General features: G+C 43.0%; 3 protein-coding genes across 7 annotated transcripts; 1 reads left to right on the top strand and 2 right to left on the bottom strand.

The window, feature by feature from the left end:
* Nucleotides 1–530: 530 nt before the first annotated feature.
* c8b (complement component 8, beta polypeptide) lies at nucleotides 531–9350 on the bottom strand. The gene is made up of 12 exons (XM_061242455.1): nucleotides 9232–9350; nucleotides 7783–7906; nucleotides 7425–7572; nucleotides 6818–6959; nucleotides 6090–6222; nucleotides 5816–6013; nucleotides 4841–5081; nucleotides 4277–4405; nucleotides 3507–3670; nucleotides 2979–3132; nucleotides 1015–1083; nucleotides 531–733 (listed from the first exon to the last, which is right to left on the bottom strand). Exons 1-12 carry the CDS (start codon nucleotides 9315–9317, stop codon nucleotides 579–581), a joined length of 1743 nt encoding a protein of 580 aa, XP_061098439.1. The 5' UTR covers nucleotides 9318–9350; the 3' UTR covers nucleotides 531–578.
* Nucleotides 9351–10072: 722 nt separating this feature from the next.
* On the top strand, nucleotides 10073–18918 carry ipp (intracisternal A particle-promoted polypeptide). 4 transcript variants are annotated; one of them, XM_061242126.1, is made up of 10 exons: nucleotides 10073–10297; nucleotides 12103–12504; nucleotides 12616–12827; nucleotides 13135–13354; nucleotides 13621–13776; nucleotides 14934–15101; nucleotides 15300–15437; nucleotides 15846–15968; nucleotides 16298–16518; nucleotides 17607–18918. In XM_061242126.1, the coding sequence occupies exons 2-10, from the start codon at nucleotides 12171–12173 to the stop codon at nucleotides 17829–17831; spliced, it is 1797 nt and encodes a 598-aa protein (XP_061098110.1). In that variant the 5' UTR covers nucleotides 10073–10297; nucleotides 12103–12170; the 3' UTR covers nucleotides 17832–18918. The 4 variants fall into 4 exon arrangements, with proteins under 4 accessions (XP_061098110.1, XP_061098109.1, XP_061098108.1 ...); XM_061242125.1 differs by lacking the exon at nucleotides 10073–10297 and adding an exon at nucleotides 11203–11266; XM_061242124.1 differs by lacking the exon at nucleotides 10073–10297 and adding an exon at nucleotides 11217–11857.
* A 677-nt stretch (nucleotides 18919–19595) lies between these two features.
* tmem69 (transmembrane protein 69) lies at nucleotides 19596–21150 on the bottom strand. 2 transcript variants are annotated; one of them, XM_061243716.1, is made up of 3 exons: nucleotides 21015–21150; nucleotides 20752–20804; nucleotides 19596–20432 (listed from the first exon to the last, which is right to left on the bottom strand). In XM_061243716.1, exons 2-3 carry the CDS (start codon nucleotides 20794–20796, stop codon nucleotides 19701–19703), a joined length of 777 nt encoding a protein of 258 aa, XP_061099700.1. In that variant the 5' UTR covers nucleotides 20797–20804; nucleotides 21015–21150; the 3' UTR covers nucleotides 19596–19700. The 2 variants fall into 2 exon arrangements, with proteins under 2 accessions (XP_061099700.1, XP_061099701.1); XM_061243717.1 differs by lacking the exon at nucleotides 20752–20804.
* Between the last annotated feature and the right edge of the window lie 1396 nt (nucleotides 21151–22546).

The following is a 22546-nucleotide window of genomic DNA, read 5'->3' as shown; positions in this document are numbered from 1 at the left end:
CCTTACCACTTCAGTATATGAGTGGTAATATATTTTCCACTCATCCTGTTGAAAGACTAGAAAGGACTAGGTGCTCAGAGCTCTCTTATACCTGCATTAAGGAGGCAATTAAACACACCTGAGCAATTACAAACACTTGTGAAGCTATGGTGCCAAACGTTATTTGCGGTCAAATGTGAATGGAGTCCAATGGAAAAATAGGTTTTAGTGAAAATATAGGTATCACTGGGGAGTGACTTCATTTCAATTGCCGAAACAAATAGCTCGGAAGCTGGCCCCTTGGTCTGGCTCTGTATGACCAGCCTCTACCTCACTTCCTGTCTGTTTACTTCTGTACAGTCAGCCTCTCTACCTCACTTCCTTTCCTTGTATGGTCAGCCTTTTTACCCTACTGCTTCTCTACTTCACTACCTGACTGATTCATCTGAATTTGGCAAGTTGCAGTTATGTTTCTGTAGCAAGGCAAGTACTGCTTATAATGTGCCTTTCATATTTCCCTAGTAAATGTAAGAAAATGGATCAATCAGCAGTTCCCAGTGATGTGTTTTATTGTGGCATTTGTGTTTGGGCAGGGGGAGTTAAATGCAGTCTGCAGGTTCTGTATTTATTCCAGTGCAAGGCACACCCCCGTTCTGTGGTGAGGGGTGGGTGCACTGCCGGGTTCTGTGCTTGGTGCGTTGGCTGCAAGCTGACCAGGATGACCAGCAGCTCCATCCTCCATCGACTGCAACATCTGCAAGGGTGTCGCGAAGGTCAGAATCACTCACTCGCTATGTTCCATTAGCATGATTGAAATACCTTTGAAATGTTATTCCCAATTTAGAGGGAGGTGTCTTATGGAAATGAGCACTGTTCACAAAGTCAAACGTGTAAGATGTGAGGCACCCTCAAATCATGTGGTGTTGGAAATGCCTCTCTTAGTGATCATTCTGCCCACAAGTACAAACATGGTAATGTTTTGTTCTAACAGATGTAGAAAGTGCCAGAATGATGAGATTTTGAGAGCATTCTTACCTGTTCTTTGGGTGACCTCACATCCTCTCCCACTGGTTCCCGCAGGACATATACAATCACATCTTGTTCCTTTTACGTAATAGGGGATAGCATATTTTTATAAGATATGACATCCAATACAACATTAACATATCACACTGAGACAACTCACAACCCAACATTGAGAGATCACACTTAAATCAAAGTGTCAGCATTTGTGAGAAAGCTGGCCATTTCTTTGCACGTCCCAGAGATTTTGAAGATTTTTCTGATAATCTCAGAAATAAAAACCACAGTAAAACACAAGCCATTGCCTGACTGCGCCTAAATCCTGCTCCTTCAAAAGCCCCAGAATTGAATCCATTGTTAATGGATTTGCTACCAGGTGTGTAATTGGCTGCCATTACTTCTGCCTGTTACACCTAATATGTAATGCAATGTTACAATTCATGACATCACAAACACCAATTACCTGTTCAATGGGGGTATTATAATTGGCTAGCTGATTCAGAAAAGCTTGGAAATTGAAGACATTTAGGTACCTCTGATGCATTTGCCAAAATGCACAATAAAATAAAGAAAATGGGTGAAGTTAAGGCCTGCTAATTAAACATTGGCATGTACAATTGTAAGATTTTAATAAAGGGAATTTTTATACATTTTGGTTTCACCAAATGTTTGGGACATAGCAATGTTATGTTAATGAAAGTAGTCACGTTTAGTATTTTGTTGCATACCCTTTGCGTGCAATGACTGCTTGAAGTCTGCGATTCATGGACATCATCAGTTGCTGGGTGTCTTCTCTGGTGATGCTCTGCCAGGCCTATATTGTAGCCATCTTTAGCTCATGCTTGTGTCGTGGGCTAGTCCTCTAAAGTTTTCTCTTCAGCGGATGAACAGCCTGCTCCAGTGGATTCAGAATGGGTGATTGACTTGGCAACTCAAGAACTGACCATTTTGAGCTTTCTACAGCAAGACAATGAATCATTAATCATTGTCTTGCTGTAGAATGAACCGCCGGCCAATGAGTTTGGAGGCATTCACTTGAACTTGAGCAGATGTTTCTATACACTTCAGAATTTATTTAGCTACTACCATCAGCAGTTATATCATCAAGATAAGTGAGGCAATACCTTTGGTAGCTATACACACCCAGGCCATAACACTCCCACGACCATGTTTCACGAATGAGGTGGTATGCTTTGGATCTTGGGCAGTTCCTTCTCAACTCCAAGACCTTTTCCCAGAATTGTGGTTGCTGTACCACAATTAGCCAACTGTACTTCTTAGCCAACTGTAACCTGGTTTGCATCTTGCAGTGTAGCCTTTCGGTTCATAAAGTCTTCTGCGAACAGTAGTCAGTGACAGATCCACACCTGACTCCTGAAGACTGATCTGATCTGTCGGACAGGTGTTTTTCTTTATTATGGAGAGAATGATTCTGTCATCAGCTGTGGAGGTCTTCCTTGGCCTGCCAGTCCCTTTGCGATTAGTTGTTCCAAACAGTTGATTTTGCAAAGCCTTAGCCAATGTCTCTAACCATTTTATTCTTATTTCTCAGTCATAATGGCTTCTTTGACTTTCACTGGCAACTTTGATAAACAGCAATAATAGATTCCAACTGTGTTGAAAGACCAGGAAAGACTAGGTGCTGAGAGCTCTCTCATACCTGCATTAAGGAGGCAGTTAAACGTACCTCAGCAATTACAAACACCTGTGAAGCTATGGTGCCCTGAAATGGAGGGACAATATATAAACACCTCTGTAATTTCTACATGGTGAAACCAAAATCTATCAAAAGAAATACCCTTTAATAAAATCTGAGAATGTGCATTTTAAGCACAGGTTAATTGTGTGATTCCAAATTGTGACAATCTTTGTCCCAAACATAGTGGAGGGCACTGTAGGTACTTTTGAACGGGTGAAATGGCAGTGGTATGTGGGGTACTTGTGAGCAAGTATCACGGCAGTAGTATAAACTGTACCTCGGAGGACTGCCACACCGTTGTTGCGACAGGGGGCACAGCGACAGGGGCTGGCTTCCTCCAGGTATTCAGAAAGGGCTAGCTGTAGGTTCCTCTTTAATGGTCCGGCGTTCACAAAATCTTTTGTAGTCACCAGCTCAAAAATAGGCTCCACCTGCAAATCAAGGTCAGCCTCTTATCAAGCCAGTATATACAGTAAGCACAGCACAGATCTCAGATCAGTCCTTCTCCAGCTCAGTACTCATACACTTATCACACAAGAACAGTGCTGACCCGAGTTCAGGATCAATGTGAGAGGTAAAGTGTGAGAAATAACAAATTCCCTCATTTAGCATCACAGTTGGGGTCAATTCCCTTTTAGCTCAGTTAATGAAATGGGAAAAATGGCCATTAAGTACTTTAAGGATATTTCCAGTCAATCCAGGTCCATATCCTGAATGGACAGAACAAAAATATAATTGATTCTGAATCTGTTCAACAGGCTTGTGTGCCCTGGCAGTGCTTCTGTGAGGGTGTGCAAAGGGGTACCTTGGTGTGGAGGAAGTCTGGGTTGTAGAAGATGGATTCGCCCCAGTCCTGCATGATCAAGGCTGTGGGCAGCTGTTTCGAGACCAAACTGGAGATGGACTCACTGCTGCCCCCCCTTACCATGGCAACAAAGTCCTCCACATGTGTCCTTTTCACCTTACTATCTGCAACAAGCATCTTTCTAGATCATTCCATTGCTCCGCCTATTACCCTGGCAAAATGACTACTTTATCCAAGTCCACTTGTTACTGGCAGACCGCAATGACAGGTGGTGTCTGTTTTCACATTAAAATCAGTAACAGTAATCAGTAAGTTCAGACCAAAGAAACTGGTTGAGGTGATGTAATTATGTAGCCAGCTGCTTTAATTGATTAATTATGTGCAGCGTAACCACAAAAACCAGCAGACCCTATTGCCATCCAGGACCTGTGCTTTAATCTGTAAATGTAATGCTCAGTAAAGGGGTAGTTCACTATATGCAGTTTTTGTACAGCATATATTTTAGTTTTAATGTGCACTTTCAGTTGGTCCAGACAATTGTGTACCATTAAGGATATATTAGATACTTAAATTAAGGTGTTTCCCTATTATTTATTCAATAATTACAGAATTCTTATTCCCCATTATCATTGGCCCCTACATATTTTGTGTCTTCTCTCCTAAATAGAACCATATGACCAAGATGAGTAGCATTACACTGCTGAAAAGAGAAGGGAGAAAAGTATATGCATACAGATAAGTGTCACAGTGTCATGGTGATAAACCCATACCTCCCAGCTCCGAAAGCAGGGCTTTGCAGCTTCCTCCCGTCCCTCCAATAGAAAAGTACACTCCGTCAATGTTGGCCCCTACCTTCAGACCTGCCTGCACACACTTCTTAGCGTCCGACAGACTGTATTCTGACAGAGAGACACAATGTATGAGATCCTCATACAGACACATACCGGAGAAGATCCTAATACAGAAACACATGAGATCCCTCACCTTCGTCACTACACTACACTACTGCTAACATTACATTACACATCAAAGATGGAAATAGTATCATTTCTTTGCAGGTATTTCTCACAAATGATGTTGCAGTGACATGATGGGCCTACAGCTGTCATTGGCCACTCCAAAAGAAATTGCCAGAATATTTTTTTAAATGTAGAATTTTAAAGATTTAAAAATAATGTTTTACCCTCATTTCTAATACAGGTTCAAAATTCCACTCACCTTTGCATTAAACCTCAAAATTATAGTAAATCATTCACCAAAATATTGTACAAATGATTGCATCTCATCCCCCAGCCCCCCGCTCCTTCCCATAACATTCTTCCCTTTTCACTCACTTGACCTCTCCATGTTTTCACGGTTCAGCACGATGGTGTACTCATACTCTCCTCCCAGCCTGGCCTCTGTGACGTAGTGGCTCCCGTAGTCACTGTAGATCTGCCTGTACTCCCCGTAGCTGTACTCCGTGGGCAGAGCACGGACACGCTGGAGGAACTCAGGGTGTAACATCAGGTCTCCTGACTTGAGCATGTACTGCGCCACCTCCAGCTGGGAGCGTGCCCGAATAAAGCTGTGTTTCTGAGGGCGCGGGAAATGGAGCATTTTTATATCATTTCTTTTTACAAAAAAACAATTCAAAATCGTAATGTAGCACGTGACATTTGCGTATGACTTTCGTGTGAAACCTCTATGGTACAACGTAATGGATATGGGTCATATTCAGCTCAAGAACTACCGACCGTCCTGCTGAAAACAACAGCTCATAACAGGTTTTGAAACAGCCGGTGACCGGTTCAGAAAGGTTCAGACCAGCTCCCAGCAAAACATGGTTTAGCTGGTTAACCAGTTCAGACCAACTCCCAGCATGACATTTTGAGCAGCTCAAGCTATAGTTTCAAACAGCTGGTAGGTACCAGCTCAGGCAAGCTATCAGCACTAGCTGTTTGGCAGCTAGACCATCTTTTTCACCAGCTTGGCCAGGCTGGTTGGCCAACTCATACCCAGCTAGACCAGCTTATGACCAGCTCAAATTTCAAGCCGGTCAAGCTGGCATAGCTAGATTTTACAGCAGGGTGGAGGTTGCATATTCATGAGTCTGATGTGAAGCTGACATAATTCATCCATAGTGTGAAACTACTTATCCTCACTGGAAAATGCAACAAATGATTAACTATAACCCATTGCATTGTGACGGAGTATATCTTTGTTAAGGCCACTGGGTGTATATACAGTATATATCATGTAAAAGTTATGATAAACTGGAATCAGTCTGCAGTTATATCGCTGACAGATTCCAAGCGCCTAGAACTCACTGTCCCAGAATAGCGACGCATTTTCTGCACATTTTTCTTGTACTTCATGTCGTTGTAGTTAAAGCCGAACTCAAACACTCCAGGGAACTTAATGCCAATGGACACAGAGGTCTGAGACTTCTTTGCCTCCATCCTGTTGTGCTCAAAGCTGGAGTAGGACTCAAATTCATCAAGTGTGAAGTCATAGGATCCCTTTGTCTGTAGAGGGGAAAAAAAGACTCAGATCTGAAGATGAAAGGCAAGCACCACACCTAGCTCTCGTGAGTCTACTTACCTCAGTAGTATAATGCTGCAGATTATAAGGTTTTCTGAATCTGATTTCTTTGATGTAATGTGGCAGGCAGCTCCCAGCATAATATCTGTTATCAATAACCGCTCCTTCAAGATTGCTGTTCAATATGTTGATTCTATTGAAGAGAAAAAGCAGCAAACATACAGGAAACCGTGAGTAGACACGATCTTGACAGAAAGCAAACCAAAGGAGTAATACCATAACAACATCATTGTGTTCTATTCTATATTATTTTCAAGAGATATATTGTATGACAGCCTTATTGTGGTATCATTTTTGTAAGAGATATACTGCATCACAAGCCAACTATATTACATTTGTGTGTCACTCAATTTTATTGTGCACAATAGCATTATCACAAGCAGTGTATTTGTCAAAGGCATTCTGTATCACACGATGGCATCGATATCCTATATTTTCAAGAGGCGTACTGCATGACAGCGCCATTGTGTTATTACATTACATTACATTAATGCCATTTGGAAGACGCTCTTAACCAGAGCGACATACAGTTGATTAGACTAAGCAGGAGACAATCCTCCCCTGGAGCAATGCAGGGTTAAGGGCCTTGCTCGAGGGCCCAACGGCTGGGCGGATCTTATTGTGGCTACACCGGGGATCTAACCTTGCGGGTTCCAGTCATGTACCTTAACAACTATGCTACAGGCCACCCTATGTGAACCAGAGGAATAATGGAACGGGCTCCTCACCCTTTTGCAAGGTTCTCAATGCCCCAGAATTCCTCTGTCTTCTCTTTGCAGACATGGAATGTGCTCTTGCAGTCCTGCTCATCAGAACCATCCCTGCAGTCATCATCTCCATTGCATTTTAGGCGGGAGTGGACACAGCGGCCTGAAAGACAAACAATCACGTGGCCAAACACAACAACAGATCTGAACAGATCGCTGCACACCACCCACAAGAACAGTGCTATTCAGCATGATCGCAGCCCCTGAACCAGCCACGGTATCTGTCCAGACCTGGGTCTAATACATAATTGTTTTGGATTCAAATACTCTGTTTTAATCTTCTATGGTTTACTGTAGCTTGCCTGGTGTAATGGAACCTATGAAGTCTCAGAAAGTGCAAACCCTGCCTTCTGGTCCTCTTGGTTGGCTCAATTGCACCAGGTAAGACGAGTTAAGCACAGAAAAGTTTGAATCCAAAACAGTTACGGATCTGACCCAGGTCTGCAACACACTACCAAACACAATTCTGCACACAACCAACTAACACAGAGCAAACCAGTGTGGCCATGGCCCCTGCACCGGAGTACCTGTACAGACCTCATTGCCTGTGAAATCAGAGACAACATACCTGTGGTGGCACAGACAAAGCCCTGGCATAATGGGACGTCTCTGCAGATGAGCCTGGGAGGGGGGGTACAGGACTCCTCATCCCGGCCATACACATCACACGGTTCACCACCAAACTGTGACGGCTGCTGCAACTTCCTGTAACGATACTAGGAAGAGAAACAGACACAGCTTCATGTTAGGAAGGGATAAAGACTTGCATATTAAGTGATACTTCCAACTCCAATTTTAGCAGATAGCAAAATAAATGATCATTTATTTCAGGAATCACATATTTTTTTTTGTTAATTGAAAACAAAAAAGAACAAACATAAAATGAAATGTGCTCACTCCACACAGCCACTGGACAATAAACTCACCCTTTTCTTCTGGCAGGGGTCACAGCGTGTCCATGGAGACCAGTCTGTTAAGACACAGTCCACTGGCTCCACAGTGGCCTGCACTGAAGGTTGCTCACTGCTGCTGGTCTCTCTAACAACATTACTGTGAAACACAAACACCGCTCATGACTACTTCAAGGTATATCACAAAACAGGATTACTGAGCTGGATGGATTCACCAAGTGAAACCAGAGCAGCTGTTTTTACAGTCTCTCAAGATCACTTACTGTTGGTTTCTCTAAGAACATTACTCAAACAGCATGCATTCACAGCCCACTGCCACTGGTCTCTCAAATAGCATTACTATGAAGTCCAATCGCAGCTCACTACTGCTGGTCTCTCTAACAACATTACTATGAAATCCATTCACAGCTCACTGCTGCGGGTCTCTAATAGCAACAACCATTTTTTTTTGTCATGTTTTTCCTACATTCTAAGTCTGTGCACTAGAACTTTCCATTACCAGTAGTTTCCATTACTAAATCGTATACACTCACCAAGCACTTTATTAGGCATTAATTAGACTTTTTTTTTTTTTACTTCTACTGTTGGAGCCTATCCACAGAGAGTTATGATGCGTTGCGTGTTCAGAGATGCTCTTCTGCATGCCACTGTTGTAATGTGTGGTTTGCATTACTGTCGCCTTCCTGTCAGTTTTGCACCATTTGCACCATTCTTTGCAAACTCAAGAGGATAATGTGCGTGAAAATCCCACAGTCAAAGTCACTTTCTGATGGTTGATGTGAACGTTAACTAAATGACACTGAATGACCAAAATGAATGACCAAGTCAAGTTTGTCTGCTAGCATTGCTCAATCACTCATTGCACAATTAAACAGACTACCTGCAGGGACACAACACAGCCTGCCAGGAAATGATTGTTTGTTTAGAGTCTTTATCACCTTAAGTTACATACTAGAGCCCTTTTACTGGAAATGACCACATTACCTCATGTTGGTGAACTCAGCTCTGTTTTAATCTTCTGCTCAAAATTAATGTAATTATAATTTCATGTAAAACTGCCAAAAATCCAACAGCAAAGGAAAAGAGCAGAGAGGAAAGCACCTGTTGGTCTCACAGAAGAACAGATGAAGAACAGAAGAACAGAATAACTAAAGCTCCCGGTATCTACATGATTGTATGCATTTCACTGTTTCCACACAATTGGCTGATTCGATAATTGCATTAATAAGTAGGTGTAATAAAGTTAAAATGTTGCTAATAATGTGCTTGGTGAGTGTATATTAGAGATTAGCATTTTCTTTCAAATTCAAAACTGTCTCAAAGTTTCAGTATGTATGCTCAGTGAAAGTCCTGCAAACTATTGAACTTTGAACCAGATTATATTTACCATGACAATATTCTGTAATCAGGACTACATTTTCAAGAGTATTACATACAAAGTATCATAATAAACAGTTTACTTACATGAAGAGAAAGAAACACAGTATTGCGTGAAATAAAAGTGAGTACTCCTTGTTCGAAAGCGTGTGTGATGAAGAGGTGAGTGCCATGGTAAACTAAGCTCATAGGCAGATAAACGTATGAGAGATAAAACAGGTTGTTCAATGCTTTGTGTACAAATAGACATAAATCAATATCTCGCAGGTCATGAACTCCTTTGACTGGGCTGAGATGTGAGCCTCATTTTCACTTCAGACTGGGAATACTAGAATAAAAGCCCCGACAAATGCAGCTATGACCAGCTTGAAATACCAGCGACCAGCCATTTCAAAACATAGCTGGAGCTGGTCAAACCATGCTGGGTATTAAACTGGTCTAACTGGTCAACCAGCTGTTTGAGCTGTTTTTTTCAGCAGGTAGGGAGCAGATTCTCATCCAAAACTGTTTATGAAGATTTCACAGTCTTCAAAATTCAAAATAGCATAAAAGGTTTTGGGTTTTTTTTTTGGTTTTTTTACATCAGAACTACCAGAAGAGCATAGAAATGGCTTTATGTTATAAACACTGAATGACCAAAATGAATGACCAAGTCAAGTTTGTCTGCTAGCATTGCTCAATCACTCATTGCACAATTAAACAGACTACCTGCAGAGTGCAGATAACTGCAACCCTTCTCACATGAAGGGACACAACACAGCCTGCCAAGAAATGATTGTTTGTTTCGAGTCTTTATCATCTTAAGTTACATACTAGAGCCCCTTTACTGGAAATTACCACATTACCTCATGTTGGTGAACTCAGCTCTGTTTTAATCTTCTGCTCAAAACTAATGTAATTATAATTTCATGACAGCAAAGTACAAGAGCAGAGAGGAAAGCACCTGTTGGTCTCACAGAAGAACAGATGAAGAATCAGATTTAATGCAGACCCCTCCTCCAATAATCCACCACTTCCTACATCTTGCCAGACTGTTTGACTGGATACTAAATTTACCTGGAAAGCTACTCCCAACCTGAAAGCTGTTACTACCCGCAACCTCCTAATCGAACTAGTACAGTCATGATCCGATGCCTAAAATATGACTCCTAAGGTAAGGAGTCTACAAGTTCTACTCAAGTTCTACAAAGACATTTGCTTTGTAAATAATTCTGCATATGTGCTGTTATTAAATGGATCCTTATATTGTTCACCAGTAAAATAGAGTAAAACATGCTCTGAAAAGAGAAGGTTTATAGACGAATAACAAAGATATCTTAAAATTCCAGTAGGCTATAGCGGCCATATAATATTTTGTAGAAAGTGAATCTGACCTAACAAACCAGGCAATTTTGTGTATTTATAATACTGAATAAAACTGAGGATAGATGTGACATTCTTGCTGAGTTGGGGTTTCACATAGGGTTCCTTCCGATGTGAAACTGAAGATATGCATTCTATCAACAGCTTTGAAGTGAAGAGATTTTTAGAAGGCTTTTGCTGTAGTTCAGCTCACTGTGCCCGCATGTCACTGCATGAGACTACCACGTGATGGGTAGCCAGATGAGACACTGACAACTCCAGTGTCAAAAGTAAAAGAAGAGTGCCACCCTGTGAACGATGATAGTCATTGCTGCACTGCTGTAACAAATTACATAAATTAACTTTTCATAATGCAAACGCATTATGAAGCTAATAACGCAGATAAGCAAATAACGCAGAGAAGCAAATAAATGTCTGAAAATCTGCTTGTCTGTTTTCAACACAGATGTAATGTCAGAAGGTGACATTTTGACAAGCACCAAAGACAGCTCCCCCTGAACCAAAAGACAATCAAGTGGTTTCAGTTCTTTTGAAATGTTTTTCTCTTTACCTTTTGTTATTTTCCTTTTCTGTTGTTACCTTTACAAAAACTTTTAGGCTACTCGGGGGGACGACCGGGAATGTTGTACCAGCACTCTGTGATCGTTTAACTGTGCCTACTGATGTTCAAGGGTGGGTAGCTGATAAACGTTAGGAGCGATTGAAAGACACGGAAGTGTCTTCCTGATCCACCTAGCCTACATCACTTTGACTGAAGCAGGTTTGACTGCAGATTTTTATTATTTTAGTTAACGAAAAGACTACCTCGCCTTTTATTCTGTCCTTTTTAAATTATTTATACGTCTTGAAGGATCTCTGGCTTGTCAGATAAGGTATTTCAATAATGCATCTACTACTTTTGTAACAGAGCAGGATCTCTAGCACTAGCAGATAACGTAGTTAGCTAGCAAATTGTTACCACCCATGTAGGTTCGAGAGTGGAGACTGAGTGACGTATGGATCCGCTAGCGGGTTTATGCGCTCTTCTGTTATGATTCAGGGAAATCTACTGTCTATGGAATCAAATCAGGATTGATGCCGCGCACATCCACTGATCTTTATACCGAAAGAAACGGCTTAGGCTTTCATAGAGACGTGTCTTCTATCGCGTTTGCACACTCTTCTAAATAGCTAGCTAGTTGATTTTGCGTTGTGCCTGCTGTAAACATCCACATCCGTGAAAAAAGCTCGACACGCCTATTTGAGCTAACAACAAGCAAATGCAGCAAAATTTCCCCCTGCACTGATGTTAAGTTGTGGAGTCTCCCCCTGCACCATTCGGAAATATACTACAACTTTTCGTTGTAGCTATGTATGTATTTATTTTCTGTTGTTTCTAGTGTAGCCAAAACCGACAGACTGTATATCGCTAGCAAAACTCGGTTTGCAGACACTATAACATTTTGCAAACGACCTGATTACTTTTGACTTTGTTCATTATGTTTGTTCAAATGTTTTTTTTTATTATTATTATTATTACTTTAAATGCAATTCACAGAACAAATCTGTTTCTAAATAAAACAGTTATGATTAAAATAAAAACTCTGTCTGTCCCAGTGTTAGATGGTGTGTTGCCATGAGGGAATAAGGTCTTATTTGGCGGCTGTCACGCAGACTGAGCCACCATGGCATCAGCGGTCCAGCCAAAGACAGTCCCCACCTCAGGCGACGGGGCCTCCTCGGTCCTATCTCCAGAGAAGGCCCACTACACTTCTGATCGCTATGCTGGCCTCATTTTGGCGCAGATGAACAAGATGCGGCTCCGCGCCGACTTCTGCGACGTGCAGCTGCGCGTCGGGGGCCGTGCTTTTCGCGTACACAGGCTGGTCCTTGCGGCTAGCAGCCCGTACTTCTCCGCACTCTTCTCTGGAGGCATGAACGAGGTCAACAAGAAGGAGGTGGAGATCATGGGAGTGGAGGCTGAAGTCTTTCAGATTCTATTAGAGTTTATTTACACAGGTTGGTTGACTAAAGTGCTAATCGTTGTGTTTGATATTGTAATATCCTATACCTATGGTCTCTGGGAGACTGTCTGAGAACCATGGTTCTGTGCCCGTCTTTATCCTACAGGCATGATAGATGTGACTGTTGACAACGTGCAAGAGTTGATTGTGGCTGCAGACATGCTACAGCTGAATGAGGTGGTCACCATCTGCTGTGAGTTTCTCAAGGCCCAGATGGACCCGTCAAACTGTGTGGGTATCTATCAGTTCCTGGAGCAGATCGCCTGCATGGACATGCTGGAGTTCACAGAGAACTACATCTATGTACACTTCCTGGAGGTAAGCATGCTGAGCACACTGGTGTCCTTGCTCACAAAATACTGTCGTCACCCCTCTACCTCTGGGGTTTGCTTTAATGCGTTTATGAATTTTACAGACCAAGGTTTTACACATGATTGTGTGCTCTCTCTCTTGCTCTTCAATTTTGATGGGCTTTATTGGCATGAATATAAATCAAGCACTGTTGCCAAAGCACATACAATGGACACCATAATACACAATGAACAACATTGTGTATTACATTCTTAGAAAGAAAAAAGAAAAAAAGCTAAAAAAAAATAAATAAATAGAATGAATTCTCTCTCAGGTGTGTGTGGCTGAGGAGTTCATGGGCCTATTGAAGGACCAGCTGGTGAAGCTGTTGAGGAGTGAGGAGCTGAGGATCGAGGATGAGTACCAGGTGTTCACCGCTGCTATGGACTGGGTGCTGCAGGACGTGGCCAAGAGGAAGAAATATGTGGTGGAGGTGCTGGACCCTGTGCGCTTCCCCTTGCTTTCTCCACAGCGCCTTTTCAAGTACATTGAGGGTATGCTATGGAGCTGAACTACACTCCATGCACATTTCTCTCCATCTAGCACTGGCTCTGCCCACTGTACAAGCACTAAACGTCTCTCAATTACTTAAGTTTCATTCAAGAAGCTTTAGTATACCAATGCAGTATCAGGAAGGAATTTAACTATGAGGCCTATGAAGAATCAAACGCGTCAGAATATTAGAATAATTACTAATAAATTACTAAAGACTTGTGTGGCTGTGGTTTGAAATGGACTGTGTTCTTCTCTTTTTCTCAAGGCATTTCTGATTTTAGCCTGCGGGTGGCACTGCAGACTTTGTTGAAGGAGTACACCGAGGTCAGCAAGTGCCCAAAAGAGAACAAGATCTTCAGTATGCTGCAGCCAGCCAAGACTCGGCCTAGACGAAAGGCCAGGAAATATCTCTATGCGATTGGTAAGTAGGCTTTGTTCACTCGCACATGTATAACTCGCTCATGTATGTAATCAACCTGTATTTACTCCCACTAGTCTTCACTTACTCCAGAAGGTCTATGTAGTGTGAGTAACATTGCAGTAATGTGTAAGGGCGCTTTGCCAGAAAGTGCTGTTCTGCAGTCGACTTGCAGGGTATGCAAGGTCAATGGATAGAGGCTTTTGAGTTGTAGTGCCAAGAGACACCAAAAGAGGGCAGTATGTAGCTATTACATTTAACTGAGTGTTTTTACCAAACACTGGAACATAATGTGGTGATGCATAGTTGCGTTATTAGGAAAATAGCAATAAAATACAGTGGTCTAATTAAGATAAAATACTGACTTCACATTTTTGTTAGTATATTAAAAATGTAATATACTCAACGGTGGTGGAACAAACTCCCTGTGGCGGTCAGAACAGCGTCTCTGACCACCTTCAAGCGCATACTGAAGACACACCTCTTCAAGCTGCACCTCTCCCTACCTCGCTGTAATCCTTAACTGATTGTTAGTTGTTTTTTCAGTTTTCAGTTTTCAGTTTTTCAGTCTAAATAGTGTGGCATTGCGGGTGTTACTACTTGTTCACTAGTATGGTATTTTTGCTAGTTTTGTTTGGCTATTTAAGATGTTTATTGTTCATATGGAAGTGTATATCATTCTATTGCGTTGTGCTGTATTTAGATATAAATATAATCCATTAATCCGATTAATCAAATAAGACATAGTCCTCATCTTTGTTGTACACTCAGCACTTGAAATTGTACTTCCCTCTTGGGTCTTTCAGCACACTTATCACTGGTTATGGGTATGCACTTTGTTGTACGTCGCTCTGGATAAGAGCATCTGCCAAATGCCAATAATGTAATGTAATAAAGTTCACATCAATTTAATCCCCCCTAATAGCTGGCATGTCTTATTTTAAATCTTATCAGATTTCCTTATAGAGGGCAACCTACAAACCCACATTTTCATTTAAATCGCAGTTTAATAAAACAGTAACAACTCAAGTGCCTATCTGGTTCCAAATTTCAGTGTCTAACCAGGGACTGGAGCCTATGAACATTTTGTCAGTGTTGAGCAGTATAGGGTCGGTACATTTCAATGCGAGCAGCTGCAGTGGTCCCCGTTTTTGTCGCAGGGGGCTATACTCGGCTGCAGGGAGGCCGTTGGAGCGACAGCCGCGCTCTGAGCTGCGTGGAACGCTTCGACTCCTTCAGCCAGTACTGGACCACCGTCTCCTCCCTGCACCAAGCTCGCAGTGGGCTGGGCGTGGCTGTGCTGGAGGGGATGATCTACGTAGTGGGAGGTGCGTATCAGTGACTTTGAATGTCCGTTTAAGTGAATTTGGGTGTACGCGCGACGGCGAGCGCTTCCGTGTTTGGAAGGAGTCGGGTATTAGCCCGCTTATTTTGTGGCTTAGGAAGCACTGTAATGACACATGCTGTGATGTGCACACGTTATAGGGCCTAACTGTGTGCTTTAATACTGTGATACTGGTTTTCAGGCGAGAAGGACTCCATGATATTTGATTGCACCGAGCGTTATGACCCCGTTACCAAGCAGTGGGCGGCTGTGGCTTCGCTAAATTTCCCACGCTGTGGAGTGGGTGTCTGCCCCTGCCATGGAGCCCTCTATGCACTGGGTAATGCACTCTTTCTACCTCTCCACACACTGGGGAACTCTACCCTTCTACACACTGGCGAATGCACTCTAACTGTCCCTCTACACAACATGCTGGTAACAGTCTGAACACAGTGGATAACATAAGGTACTTATTGTTACTGCTGTGTTTCAGGTGGTTTTTGAGTTCTGCCCATTGTGGTCATCTGAAGGCAAAAGCAAACCATGATAACTTTCCAGTTTGTAAAAAAGAAAAAAAAAAAGGCAGAATTCAGTCAGCTCTTGGGGTAAAACCGGGCTTTTTAAACCGATTTGCTGTTGTCCAAGTGCAGGTCTATGCAGGATGTCACTGCATGTACTTGATAGGATTGATTTGGAGATCAGGAAGACTTAACTGTGTGCATTTGTGTGTTTGCGTCTGTGTTAACAGGTGGCTGGGTTGGATCGGAGATCGGCAAGACCATGGAACGGTACGATCCGGCGGAGAATAAATGGGAGATTATCGGAAGCATGGCAGTCCCACGTTACTATTTCGGCTGCTGTGAACTACAGGGTAAACAAACAAACGAACAAACTAAACTATATATCATTTTAGCACGCAAACAAACTGTATTTATAAAAGATAAAATATGTATTCAATTGTGGATTGTTTTATTGCCATTATAGTCTTCCACCTTGTTCAGGCGGTCACCATACAACCCTCTCCTTGACTTGTGATGGCTCAGCTTGATTTTATTTTTACGTATTGCCAATAAATAATACATTTGAACCTTCGTAGGGAAGGAATCAATACTCGTTTAAAAGCCTGTTGGGCCAAACTGGTATGGATAACCACAGTGACTCGGTGGGATATATGATAGTCAGTGACCGTGTGCGTCTCAGGGTTCATCTATGTGATCGGAGGAATCAGTGACGAGGGCGTGGAGCTGCGGTCTGCGGAGGTGTACGATCCCATCTCCCGCCGCTGGAGCGCCCTGCCCGTCATGGTCACGCGGCGGGCCTACGTGGGCGTGGCCAGCCTCAACAACTGCATCTACGCTGTGGGGGGCTGGAACGAGGCTTTGGGTTCCCTGGAGACAGTGGAGAAGTACTGCCCCGAGGAGGTGAGGTCTTTACAGGCCTGTCGCCATGCTATGGCATGGGGGCGGGACCGGTTCATACATAAAGTTTGTTACACGCTTGTGTGAGCACCTCTGGCACATTAGGCAAGCTCCAAGAATTGAATGTATTTAATATTGAACACAAATAACATTTTGTTCGGTTGCTAGGATCTATTTTCAGTAAGTGATGCAGGTTGCATGGAGTCAGTTTTGCCTCTAAATTCTTTTTTTTTTTCTTTTATAAAAATGAGTACAGATTCCTGCACAAATCCAGCGCAAGTTCAATTGCTTGTAGAGCAGTTTTTTTTATATTTATGAGGTTCATCTTCTAATTACATTATGCCAGCCAAACAGACAACTGGGGGAAAGTCTCCCTCAGTAGTTCCCAAAATCAGTTGGGAGGCTGTGAATATTCGAGGACTACTGATCTACATCTCTGATAATGTTCAGTTCATCACCCATGTCTCTATCAGTGCAATGGTGTTGGCCACAGTTCGGTCTTGTTTTCTTTCTCTCTACAGGAAAATTGGGTGGTGTTAGGTGTCCCTGTCTATCTCTGTCAGAGAAGTGGGTGGTGCTAGCCTTGTATCTGTCCCTGTCTATCTCTGTAGGAGAAGTGGGTGGTGCTAGCCATGTATCTGTCCCTGTCTGTCTATCTCTGTAGGAGAAGTGGGTGGTGCTAGCCTTGTATCTGTCCCTGTCTATCTCTGTAGGAGAAGTGGGTGGTGCTGGCCATGTATCTGTCCCTGTCTGTCTATCTCTGTAGGAGAAGTGGGTGGTGCTAGCCTTGTATCTGTCCCTGTCTATCTCTGTAGGAGAAGTGGGTGGTGCTAGCCTTGTCTCGCTCCCGTCCTCCCTTTCCTCAGGGGAAATGTGTGTGTCTTTCCCTCATTTTCAATATACAGGATAAATGGGAGATTTTAGCCATGAGCCTATGTCTATCTCTATATGTCTATATACAGGGGAAATGGGTGGTGGTAGGCATGTCCTGCATGTCCTCCCTTTCTGCTGGTGCTAGAAGTGTACCTCTGCCGGGGAAATGGGCGGTGCTAGCCATGTCTCTCTCTCTCTCTCTCTCTCTCTCTCTACAGGAGAAATGGGTAGAGGTGGCCCCGATGAGTGTGCCACGAGCAGGGGTGTCGGTGTCTGCGGTCAACGGCCTGCTGTACGCGGTGGGGGGACGCGCCTCCAGCCGGGACTTCTCTGCCCCGGTGACGGTGGACTCGGTGGAGATCTACGACCCGCACCTGGACACCTGGACGGAGATCGGGAACATGATCACCAGCCGCTGTGACGGGGGGGTGGCCGTGCTCTGAGGGCAGGAACTGACGGCATTCCTCCTCACCCCCCCCGTCCATCACCAAAACCCTCCCCGCCAACCACCGGCCCAGGCCCACTGGTTATGACATCACAATCCCTTTTCCAGGGCGATATTCCCACCACTCGCGAGGGCCTTCTGGAGCACAGCACGTGGATGTCACAGGCATTGCATGGGGCACAGTGAGAATTTATTAGAATTTATTAACACTCCACATACTGGACCCTCTTTCTGAGGAGTAATCAGGAGTGTTCAGAATGGAAACAGACAGCACTGTTCTATGATATCCAGCACAAGTTCAATTGCTTGCAGAGCAGTCTTTTTTTTTTTTTTTTTTTATATATATTTATGAGGTTCATCTTCTAATTGCATTATGCCAGCCAAACAGACAACTGGTGGAAAGAACTTTTAAAATGCAGATATCTGTAACATAATGCTGTTACAGCATGCTACATGCTAATGAATGAAGCATATGGAGTGAAGTGGGGGTGTTTATAACCATCTGGAGTGGGTTAAATTATAACGGTCTCCAAATTGTGGCAATTTATAGGCCATGAGAAAAACTAGTCTAAATTGTTAAAGGAAGAATGTTTTTAAAAGGGGTATACATTTTTCATTCCAGGTTTTGCAGGCTAAAATTGGAATAAATCTCAAACCGGACAGCAGAGAGAAATTGTCCAGATTCTGTAGTCAAATCTCTAACACCAGCTGATGACAATATTTGTGTGCAGTCTTGTGAGCTGCATCATCCTGTGTCTGAGTCCACCCCCATTCTCCTGTGAGAATGTTTTTTTTCTGTGGCAATTAACACCTTTACTTACGTGAGTGAAAAGCTAACCTACTTTGCTGTGATATTCCATTTTTCAGTGTGACAATTACAAGTATCACTGTAGCAAGATGGTGAGATTTGTGTTTCAATTCATACATTTCAAGAATTTAGTATTTTTACTGGACAATCCGTATGACTTAATTGGTTTACCAAATACCTCAACTGGTACGCACAGCCCTTCCATTTTGTCATGTGCTTGAAGTCAGGTCTGTTACAGATTGATAGGAAAGTAGTAAAAAATGTTTCTATGTTTTTAGTTTGCTTGTAAATGTGTGGATTTAAGTGATTGGAGACACTTGCTGCTTGGGCGTCAAAGTGTACAATGCACAGATTGGACGGTGTAGCCACTCTCACTCAGACATGAAAAGCTACAGTCACCAGCACTTTTTTTTAAGCCTGTGGTAGTGAAGCTGTGTTTCATAATGTCCAGGTGTGCGGGCCTCAGGGTCTAATGTGCTACAGTAGAGGCAGTCCCTCTACTGTAGCACATTAGACCTGTAGGCCGCCCTCTGGCCATTACTGCAAACTCAAATGCATCACCTACACAGAGCCTTAATAAAAGAGGTCCTGAGGGCCCTTCATGGACATTTTCAAATCACATGTTGTGCCCTTCAGTTCTTATAGGCATCAACACTTAGAAAGGTATTGATGCACTGTCATGAGCCACCCTGACTGACACTATTTGGGGAAAAAAGGCAGTGAAAGCCTGAGCCTACGCATACATGGGCATAAAAATTAAAGTAATCACACGATTCAATATCAAAGCTCAGAGAGAGCTTATCTACAGACACTATTTCTTGGGACTACCAGAATTGTATTCAGTATGGGATTCCAGGAGTAGAAATGTCCTGGAATCTGAGCCAATTCCACATTCCATTGAACAAACAAAAACAATGACTACTGAATAAGCATATCAATGTTGACACAGTCATATTGTTTTTTATGAATGATTTTATTGAGTCTGTCAATGTTGGTGGTGAGTTAAGAGGCAAAATATTTTTGTTATATATTCAGTCTTGTTGCCATGTGTATGACCAGTTAGTCCCCAAAGATGCCAAGCTTCTTCTCAGGGTAGACCCCCTTCAGAAATATGGTAGACACTAAGGACAAGGTGGCCACAACTGTGAGGACAGCCCGGAGGGCTTTGAACCAGCTGGGGTAGGTGGGTAGCAGGGCCAGGTCATAGTGCAGTGAGATGCCCAGTCCCATAATCACCATAATAGCCGCCTCCGTTGTGTTGTCCCGGAACAGCAGAGCCACCCAGGCCAGCAAGGAAGGCACCACGCTGTTGGCTAAGTTCAGCCAGTCGGGCTTTGCCGGGCTGCCCTCGGGGAGAGCAAACCCCCAGCGCGCCCCGCCCAAGAAGGACAATATCGAGGCCCCGTAAACTATCTGGGCATACGCCAATTCCGGGAAGTACAGCTCGGTCGCGCCCATCGCTAGTGGAGGGATCACGAAGGGAAGCAGGCCGGAGAAGCCCAGGTACAGTGCAGGTCTGGGTCCCTTCCACAGTTCCTTCATGTCATAGCGTAGCAGGTCCAGCTCCCGGGGAGGCGGCTCTTCGGCTTTCCGGCGCTTCTGCTGTGATGAGGCCGGGGAGAGGTGGAGAGGCTGGAGTCTCGCCACACAACCAGCGCTTGGCATCCCGCGGAGTAGCCGGGAGCAGCCTTGAGGCGCAGAATTACTCACGCTGGTCAGGCAACCCAACTGGACTCGGCAGGGTGACATTTTGGACATGCAAAGACGCTGCAAAGATTGCCATGATTGACCCTGGAAAACAAACAGGGCTGCCATTTAAATCACACTTTAGGGTGTCACTTTTTCAGTGACACTTCAAGAGTGGGATATTTGTCAAATTTCCAATGGCATAACAGGAAAAAAACATTCCGTTGGAAAGGGGCACTGGAGGAAACGTTATCGAAACCCACAGTCCTTCATCCTAAAACGTAACGTTTTTACGAAGCAGGTTCACATGCTAGCTTTACTTGTTAAATATGTAGCGTTAGCGCAATTTAAATTCAAATTAACTACTATAAAACGATAACTGACATGCTGGTACCAAATCAAAACCGCCCCCTAAGTGGCTTACCGTGAAAGACTGTATGACTTGCCTTTTCATTACAGCGCGGAACATTATTACAACTAGAACAAAACAGAAAGTGAACGTTAATGTTATACGATATCTAACGTTAGTTATTTTGTACTTAGCTACACTACTGAATGTAGCCAACTAAGTTAGGTAGATAGCCACCACGGTATATCCCTCAGACAATAATTACGCATAAAGACAAAACAATACAAAACAAATTTAAAAGAATATTATGCTAACCAGGTGCATTAAATATGTAATACCTGTTTCCCAGGTTTCACACAGAAATCAAACTAGCTTTCTAGCTACGTAAGCTAGAAGGTCAGCTGCTGGTAGCTAACATACTAGTTCGTTTCACTTGTGCAACCGTCAGCATGTCCCTCTGAGCATAAGAGTCGAATACCATAGTTCCACTTGAAGTAAACAAGAGCACACATAATTACCACAGATAAATAATGCACAATTAATATACTTTGGATTACGTTGAATAAAACTATTATGAATAGTCGATGGTTCCTTTTTTTATCGATGATAATTGTAAGATGACTATTTTTATCGCGTAGTGTGGTTAAAGTACATGACTGGGACACGCAAGGTCTGTAGTTGGATCACCGGTGTAGCCACAATAAGATCCGCACAGCCTTTGGTCCCTTGAGCAAGGCCCTTAACCCTGCATTGCTCCAGGGGAGAATTGTCTCCTGCTTAGTCTAATCAACTGTACGTCGCTCTGGATAAGAGCGTCTTCCAAATGCCATTAATGTAATGTAATGTAATGTAAGTAGGTACCGCAGAGATGTAAATATTTATTCTAAGGGTAAAAATCTGTATGAAGTACAAACACATCCAAATAAGCGCATATGTCACTGCAATATGTTACGGATAAACGTTTGTGTTTACAGCCCCCATCTCTGCAGTGAACATATCCGAAGGCACAGCACCGGCGCCCCCTGGTATCGGATATCTATTTTTTGGAATCAAATATGCAGTAAAACGAGGGTTATATTGAGGAATTAAATGTAATGAATTTCACTATGACGCAATTAAGTAAGTATAGTGACATTTACGCATATTAACTGCAAAACAATCTATGACAATCTATTACATTTCCTATGACCTGACATCCAACATATGGCTGATATTTTGAATTGAACCCCCATTGTTCAAATTATCACTATTGCATTGTCTGATTTGAGGCGGAATTGACATATGAATTACAGAACTTTCTTTACTTAGTGTCACAAACGTTTTTACAGTTCGTCTCTGCCCTCCCTCTCGCTCTCATTTAGACATTAAGGTCACCTTGAGGTTTTTGTAAATGTATTGCTAAATCATTGCTATAACATTCTTAAAGGCAACAGTTCCTTCTAGACTAAACATATTGTGTGTGGATCAAAACACCAATAGATTTGACCTCGAATGCAGAGGTCCATGGCCTTTTCTCATGGTACTGTAATTATTTGGCAGAAAATTGAGATTTCAAAACGGATTGGGATTCAGAAGCAATCATTCACAAATGTCACCTATATTGTAAATAGCAGTTTTATTGTCAAAATCAAGCTTTGGATAAGCCAGGTTCTTTCCATAAACGAACACAAGCCTTTCAGTACTGTAACTCATCATCCGATCAAGGCCTGGATCTTTCCTAGTGGAAGAAGAATGTATGGCTGTGTCCAAAACCGCAAAAAAACCCTGCCTGCTTTCTAGGCGGCATTCAAAGGCAGGAAGGCATCGAGTGCCGTACCATTCCAACGTGTGCAAAAAGGATGTCTTCTGAGCGGCCTCCCTTTGTCCAATT

The sequence above is a fragment of the Conger conger genome, chromosome 5 (genome assembly GCF_963514075.1).
Source record: "Conger conger chromosome 5, fConCon1.1, whole genome shotgun sequence".
Taxonomy (NCBI): domain Eukaryota; kingdom Metazoa; phylum Chordata; class Actinopteri; order Anguilliformes; family Congridae; genus Conger; species Conger conger.
Note: the sequence above shows the minus strand (reverse complement) of the source record. Positions and strands in the feature narration are given on the sequence as shown.

What these genes read in the sequence shown, in the direction of transcription:
- c8b (XM_061242455.1), bottom strand. Translation starts at nt 9,317, where the DNA reads ATGGCACTCACCTCTTCATCACACACGCTTTCGAACAAGGAGTACTCA. An exon ending in TGCAGCATTATACTACTGAG is followed by an intron (nt 6,014 to 6,089) that starts GTAAGTAGACTC and finishes TCCCCTCTACAG; the next exon opens with ACAAAGGGATCCTATGACTT. An exon ending in TGCGTCGCTATTCTGGGACA is followed by an intron (nt 5,082 to 5,815) that starts GTGAGTTCTAGG and finishes CCGCGCCCTCAG; the next exon opens with AAACACAGCTTTATTCGGGC.
- ipp (XM_061242126.1), top strand. Translation starts at nt 12,171, where the DNA reads ATGGCATCAGCGGTCCAGCCAAAGACAGTCCCCACCTCAGGCGACGGG. An exon ending in TCTATGTACACTTCCTGGAG is followed by an intron (nt 12,828 to 13,134) that starts GTAAGCATGCTG and finishes ATTCTCTCTCAG; the next exon opens with GTGTGTGTGGCTGAGGAGTT. An exon ending in CCTTTTCAAGTACATTGAGG is followed by an intron (nt 13,355 to 13,620) that starts GTATGCTATGGA and finishes CTTTTTCTCAAG; the next exon opens with GCATTTCTGATTTTAGCCTG.
- tmem69 (XM_061243716.1), bottom strand. Translation starts at nt 20,796, where the DNA reads ATGTTCCGCGCTGTAATGAAAAGGCAAGTCATACAGTCTTTCACG. An exon ending in AAGTCATACAGTCTTTCACG is followed by an intron (nt 20,433 to 20,751) that starts GTAAGCCACTTA and finishes TTTGTTTTCCAG; the next exon opens with GGTCAATCATGGCAATCTTT.